Source organism: Sinocyclocheilus anshuiensis, unplaced genomic scaffold (assembly GCF_001515605.1).
Source record: "Sinocyclocheilus anshuiensis isolate Anshui unplaced genomic scaffold, SAMN03320099.WGS_v1.1 scaffold729, whole genome shotgun sequence".
NCBI classification, from domain to species: Eukaryota; Metazoa; Chordata; class Actinopteri; order Cypriniformes; family Cyprinidae; genus Sinocyclocheilus; species Sinocyclocheilus anshuiensis.
In genome coordinates this window covers 631723-639549 of record NW_015536561.1, presented here as the reverse complement: position 1 = coordinate 639549, position 7827 = coordinate 631723, and the positions used below count along the sequence as shown (strand labels likewise).

The 7827-nt window shown below is 36.6% G+C and overlaps 1 protein-coding gene across 1 annotated transcript in view; it reads left to right on the top strand.

Annotated features, from left to right (window-relative positions):
• Window positions 1-7827, top strand: part of LOC107701621 (cytosolic carboxypeptidase 4-like) — a 237154-nt gene that overhangs the window by 188490 nt on the left and 40837 nt on the right. The window contains exons 22-23 of the mRNA XM_016503665.1: window positions 1633-1764; window positions 3347-3523. Coding sequence (XP_016359151.1) covers window positions 1633-1764; window positions 3347-3523 — 309 coding nt within the window. The remainder of the gene's footprint in view (window positions 1-1632; window positions 1765-3346; window positions 3524-7827) is intronic.

The window sequence follows — 7827 nt, the reverse complement described above, 5'->3', positions numbered from 1 at the left end:
GTGATGGAGATTTACCGCTGATTACAGAACCGGCTTTCTGACAAGATGCGCGTTAAATATCGCATGCGATTAATCGTGCAGCCCTAATATAAAGGCAGTCCCCGCGTCCCAGTTCACATACTATCTGCCCTAAATAGTATTCAAGATTAATAATCCAGAAACTATTTGGCACGGATAGTATGCAAATGGGGAGGCAGGGACTTGTTTTGTTTGTGAATGAATCAGCATTTTGAACAAATAATTATGTAAATGATTCAGTGACTCACTCATGAAGAGTCACTTTTTTTTCCAGAATGAAGTGTTTTTGAATTAATCACTTGAGTAAAGGATTCAAGGACTCACTCATATAGAGTCACTTGTTTTGTCCCTACAACAAATCTGCATTTTGAATTAATCAGTTGAGTAAATTATTCAATGATACAATCATAAAGATGCAGAGGTTTTGATTGAATCAGCTGAATAAATGATTTGATGTCTCATTAATAAAGTCAGCTGGCATATCTGTAATCTGCAGAAAGAGTCACGGACGGAGTTTTAGATGACCTCTACTTCATGTCACAGAATTAAAAGCTTTTTATATTTTTAGTCAGATCTATTCATATAGTCTTGACTGGTGCCTTTGAGCGTCTCATGATGCCAGGGGCGTAGATTACATATATTTATTTATTTATTTATTTATTTATATTTATATATATATATAACATTTCTGTCCCCCTCACTTCTGAAATGATGGCTACGCCCCTGCATGATGCTGTTAGAGCACTAAAGAATAACTTCTATTTTTTACCTTGTCCCTATACACTCCCTGTCCTTTTTCAAAAAATGCTTCTCAGGAAATGGAGTAATGGACCCATTGCACTATCTATGCAAGTCAGGGGGGAATACAAAGCAACAGAAGTAGGTTCACCAGCACTTTTGAGAGAATACGCTATTGAAAATGGTCAAACATTCTAGGACGTCATAAGCTAAACTGATGCTTACTGTTCGAAAGCTACATCTGTAGTTCTAGCTTAAAATAAATTATGCAATTAAATGAATTCATATGATTCAGAATAGCATGGAAATGACCATTGTCAGTCCTGTAATTAAGCAGGAATTACCTGTTGCGAAGAACCAAAGAACATTTGCTTTGATACAATTAGCCAGATTTACATATAAATTACGCCATAATTCTTATTTGATCACTGTAATAATTATGCACCGAACCTGGTCAAAGGAACATTGTCATTTCCCCAGAAACTACGGTGGAAAAAACGTGACTTGTGCCATTAACAAATGAGGAAAGAGCCTTTTTTTGAGCCTTTACAAAAAGGCTCATCGCTATGCACTGTCTCCAATTAGCGGCCACACTGTCAACAAAATTTGAATTAGAGTCAAAACGCAATGCATTGTCTAGCATTTTATTCCCCTTGTTGTCTGTGTCTGCGTGTTGTGTCACAAGATTAATTATGTTTGACTTGGCCTTAAGTTAACGTTGCGTTGCTGTCGTGTCAGGAAAGCTAAAAAATACACCGTTGTTTTCGCCTGACAATGTGACCTCCTTGACCTTGGCCGCTATTCATTTACAAAGATGCAGAAATTCAACACAATCTTGCTGTTTCACTATATATGTTCTGTTATCACATTCCACAGGTGTTTTGCGATTACCATGGTCACTCCAGGAAGAAGAATGTGTTTCTGTATGGCTGCAGTATGAAGGAAACCCTGTGGCAATCTGGTTCTCCCATCAACACAGCCTCCCTGAAAGAAAACCCGGGATACAGGGTACGCTTACTGCCTATAATCTGAGTTTTTTATCCTATGAAAGTTTTATAGATCATTTGGCTCCAGCCACAATGAAATCTATAGTGTCTCAATAATGTCTCGAACTTTGCTCTGATTTGCCAAAATACCAGTCTGCAATTAAAAGTCAGATTTCAATATGGTCTTGATCATTTCTTATCAAATTCCGAAATTATTAGAGCTAATAAGGTTGCATTGCAAACAGCAATATTGTGAAATATTATTACAATTTCAAAGAACTGTTTTCTGTTTAATATATCCTAAAAATGCAGTTTATTCATTTGATGACAAAGCTGAAATTTCAGCAGTCATTACTCCATTCTTCAGTGTCACATGATCCTTCAGAATTCATTCTAATCTGTTTATTCTAATAATTATCTATATTGAAAACAGTTGTGCTTCATAATATTTTTGTGGAAACCATAATGGGTTATTTTTTAAGGATTCTTTGATGACCTGGAAGTTCAAAAGAACAGCGTTTATTTGAAATAGATTTTTTTTCTAATCAATTAGATCAATTTAATGCAACCTTGCTGAATGAAGTATTAAATTCTAAAGTACTAAAAAAAAATCTTACTGTCCCAAAACTTGTGAATGGTAGTGTGTTACCCACATTCATTTTACAGCTCTATACTCTTACTGTACATTCATTCTCATTTGTTTCTATTTTTATTGCTCCTACTTTAGGAGAAACATCTGAAACAAAGTTGGTTCTTCAAAGTCGCACAACTGAGAACTCAATTACATCTCCTGAGCTATGAAAGAGCAACCTTGCAGTTGTTTTACAGCTATTGCTGTATCCCCATAATCTATTTTTGCTCTCACAGGAAGAGCCAACAATGCATGATATGTTTTAGTGCCCTAATTTTATCATTATATCCAGTTATACAGTGAGCTAGGGCTGGACGATATGGCCAAAATTGATATCACGATATATTTCTTAATTTCGGTCGATACGATATAATTCCAATATCGGTCAATTCCCTTCAGAGATACATTCATATAAAACACCCGCGCCGTGTTATGATTTTGAAACGTGCAGTGCTCATGTTCAACGAAGTCAAACGGCACAAATAAATCAATGTATGGGAAACTGGTAATGTATATCGAAATATCGGAAATGTGTTTAAAAATCATATTACCGTTATTTAAAAAAATTATATCGCGATACATATTGATATTGAATTATTGTCCAGCCCTACAGTGAGCATACTTTTTGTCTCATTTATTGTTTTCTGATTGGCACAGTTGTTTCCATCCTACATTAAACTTTTATTTGTGAGCCAGTTTTTGAAGTTTGGTGCTAAAGGAGTTTCTCCCCAACATATAGGCTGTGGCGAATTGAGTTAAAGGATAGTTTAAAGGCATACGTAAATCTGTGGAATCTGTAATGTGGAAAATATTGCGTCGCTAGCTGCTGTCTGACTGATGTCTGCCATCTATGCAAAGAAGTCTCTTAAACTAAATATACACAAAACTAGAACTGAAAACAGTGGCATAAAAATGCAAATACAATGAAATACATTATTCTTTTTCAAAACTCATACATTGTTTGTATTGACAGACTATCGCTAAAACTCTGGACCGAATAGCTCCTGCGTTCTCCTTCAACAGCTGCAACTATCTGGTGGAAAAGTCTCGGGCGTCCACAGCACGGGTGGTCGTTTGGAGGGAGATCGGAGTCTTCCGAAGCTACACCATGGAAAGCACTTACAATGGCTGCAATCAAGGCATCTACAAGGTTAGCCCTTTTAGCTGAAATGAATGGTTAATTTTACTTTCCTGTAGTTTTGATAAATGTCACTAAACGGTTGCATGCAGCATTATAACACAAATATTGCAGTCTTATTCACTAACCTACCATAAAACAGTTGCTAACCACGTGCTAGATGCTCAGTGTGCCATATGAAAAAAGAAAACATTGAAAAAACAGTTCAAATCGTAATTTTTGAAATAAAATCCAATTCGCATGCAATTAATATAAAGGGCAGTCATTTTTTGTTTATAAAAAAATATATTTGTGGACTCTACCATTCAGAAGTTTGAGACAGGGCTCTCAAAATACAGTATAAACAGTAATATTGTGAAATATTTTTACAATGTCAAATAACTTTTTTTCTTTTTTAATATATTTTAAAATGTAATTTATTTCTGTGGTGGCAAAGCTGCATTTTCAACAGCCATTACTCTAGTCTTCATTGTCACATACTTCTTTAGAAACAGTTGTGTTGCTTAATATTTTGGTGGAAACTGATTCATTTTTTTCTGTATTCTTTGGAGGAAAAAAAAATCTTATTGACCCCAAACTTTTGGTAGTACATATTTTCTAGCTATCATGGCATCAAATGACGGAGAAGAGTATTGTAAGCTCCCTCATATCGAGACATACAGTATAGTCCTTTTCATTCATTTTCGTACAATGTAACTTTTTATTGTTGGTGAAACATACCGTTTTTGAACTGTTCGGCTGCAAGCGCACCATTCCAAGCCTAGCTTAAATCCGACCTTCTTTTCATCCCTTGGCATTCTCCATCTGGCCTTCTCACAGTCTTCCTCTTCTCTAATTATGCTGTCTGAGGGACCTTCCCTCGTTTTCCCAGTTATTCATTATCTACTCGTCCTCTCCCCCATCTACAAGTTTCATAATCATTCATTAACCTGCTTATTTAGCCACATGCGGTTTTCCGATCATATAGCTTAGATACCTGCATATTAGCTTCCCTGAGAATTAACTTTCAGAAGTTTCTCCTTTTTTATTTTTAAGTCTATGTACGTTTTATGCAGAGCTTTTACTTGGTTTGGTAGCCAGTTGGACGGCACCCATCCATTAGAGGCAGTGGATGGGTGCCGTCAGAATGAGAGTCCAAACAGATGATAAAATCATCACAATAATCCACACAACTCCAGTCTATCAATTAACATCTTGTAAAGTGTAAAACTAAAATACAAGTCCTTTATACATAATTTTCTTTCTCCACTGAAAAGGTTGTCTTGTCTGAATCAGGAGACCATTTACAAGTGAAAACAGTCCAAAACAGTTCTAAGCGAGTCGTGTGTATTACTTGTGGTTTATTGTGATGTTTTTATCAGCTGTTTGAACTCTCATTCTGACGGCACCCATTCACTGCAGAGGATCCATTGGTGAGCAAGTGATGTAATGCTAAATTTTTCCAAATCTGTTTCGATGCAGAAACAAACTCTTCATCTTGGAAGGCCTGAGGGCGAGTAAGTTTTAGCAAATTTTAATTTTTGGGTGAACTATTCCTTTAAAGGGACTTGGTTTGGTACTCAGCTAGCTTAGCAACCAGTAGTGTTATACACGGCCAGACTTGGTAACATTAGAGATACTGGCAGATGGTATTTAGTCAAAGTAGAGTGATTCTAACGCAGTGACATTTGCAAACGTTCTGGGAGGTCTGGCAGCCCTTTAATAAAGGACAGGGTGCTGAATTACTCTTGACCATGGACTGCACCTTTAAAGGTTCTGCAAGTAAGAAAAATGTTTTCGGAAAGTGCTAATGATTGAGGAATAAGGTCTGATATGAGAATGTCAGCTCTTGAGGGATACATTTTATTAAGTTTAAATCCTTATTCCCTGTCAAAATTGTACATGTAGCTCAAATAAAACAGAGACAGGATCTGTACCAGCTAACAGGTGAACATATGGTGAGAACAGCCCTATTCTTTCCTCAGTAAGACAGGATTGACTAACAAGACCTTAGACTTGGATTTATCCATCCGTGTTTGCAATCCAATTTCTGTTATTTAGCTCAATCTACTGTTTTGTTCTTATGTGTCGGTGTTAGATCGTCACTGACATTCTGCCTAAAAGTTTGGAGTCTTGTCTTGACTGTTGATGTTTAGTTTGTACTTTCAATGAAGCTGCCAGCCAAGCACCAGTCAGGGGTTTATTTATCAGAGTAAAGGCAGTGATGTACTCCTTGTCTTGTTGTTGTGCATCTGGGACGTTAATTTCTCTCCCTGTGCTGGTCAGATGCAGTTTGCTTTCTTCTTTCAAGACAGTATTGCATGGAACAGCCTTCGTCTCGAAAGAATAACAAACCTGTACTCAACTTCAGCAACTAAAAAAGATACTGTAATGAAGTTTCCATATTTAATTCATATATATATATATAAAAAAAAATAAGAGACCACTCCAAATTTTTTCTCAAATCAGCATCTCTACATGTATGGCAGCCATTCCATTGTATGTTGAATTCCGACACAGGCACACCTCATTCTGCTTAATGAAGTACTGATTAGGTGATCACCTCAACCAAATCTTATTTAGCAAGGAAAAGTATAAAAACCACTGCTGTGATCATCACTATCCTCTTGCAATAGGACCAGCTGGATGGCAAAAACAGTGATAGTATTACCTCAAAGGTAACTGGAATCAAATAATAACTATTGACCATACCAAAAGACTTGAAATGAAAAGTTTTGAGTGAGGAAAAGAAGGGTTCAATTCTGGCTTTACTGGCAGAGGGATACAGTGAGTGTCAGGTTACTTCCATCCTTAAAATTTCAAAGACAGTGTTTCAAAGGAACAAGGTCAAGCTGCAGACATTGGGGACAACAAAGCTACAGACCAGCAGAGGGCAAAAACAACTGACCACTGGATGACCGCCAACTCATTCGAATGTCACTCAACAACCGTAGGATGACATTAAGTGACCTACAAAAAGAATGGCAAACTGCAGCTGGGGTGAAGTGCATGGCGAGGACAGTTCGAAACGATAGAAAAAGATAGAAAAAAAAGCCCTTCATCAATGAGAAGCAAAGAAAAGCCAAGCTGAGGTTTGCAAAAGACCATAAGGATTGGACTGTAGAGTACTGGAGTAAGGTTATCTTTTCTAATGAGTGCAATTTTCAGCTTTGCCCAACACCTGGTCGTCTAATGGTTAGACAGGCCTAGAGAGGCCTACAAGCCACAGTGTCTCGCATGATCTGGGGGTGCTTCAGCAAGGCCGGAATCGGGCACATTCGTCTTTGTGAAGGGCGCATGAATCAAGCAACATACAAGGTTGTCCTGGAAGAAAACATGCTTCCTTCTGCTCTGACAATGTTCCCTAGCTCTGAGGATTGTTTTTTTTTCTTCTATCAGGACAATGCTCCATGCCAAACAGCCAGGCCAATCAAGGTGTGGATAGAGGACCACCAGATCAAGACCCTGTCATGTCCAGCCCAATCTCCAGACCTGAACCCTATTGAAAACCTCTGGAATGTGATCAAGAGTAAGATGGATGCTCACGAGCCATCAAACAAAGCCGAGCTGCTTGAATTTTTGCACCAGGGCTGGCACAAAGTGACCTAAGAGCAATGTGAAAAAACTGGTGGAGAGCATGCCAAGACGCATGAACGTTGTGATTGAAAATCTGAGTTCTTTCACCAAATATTGATTTCTGAACTCTTCCCAAGTTAAAACATCAGTATTGTGTTGTTTAAAAATGAAAATGAACTTGTGTCCTTTGCATTATTTGAGGTCTGAAAACACTGCATCTGTTTTGTTATTTTGACCAGTTGTCATTTTCTGCAAATAAATGACAATTTGTTTATTTGGAATTTTGGAGAAATGTTGTCAGTAGTCTATAGAATAAAACAAAAATGTTCACTTTACTCAAACACATACCTAAAAATAGTAAAACCAGAGAAACTGATCATTTTGCAGTGGTCTCTTAATTTTGTCAAGAGCTGTATATTTATTTATTTAGAATTAAAATATGTAACTGTAATATAACTCTAGCATATAATTTTATAGAAACCACATAATATATTAATCCCATTTCATAATTATATATTTACCATATATTTGTTTATAAAATGTCTCTTAGAAGGTCATTAATTTTTTTTATAGTTTTGGAACAAAATATGGTATAAATACAAATTGTCAATAATCCAAAAATAAAACAAACAAAGATTGTCAAATATTTAAAAAATGATATGATAATGCAAAAATAACAGTAGAGCATGAATATAGTTTTAATAAAAATGTATTTAATGTGTAACTCTAATATAACTTATACATACACACACACACACACA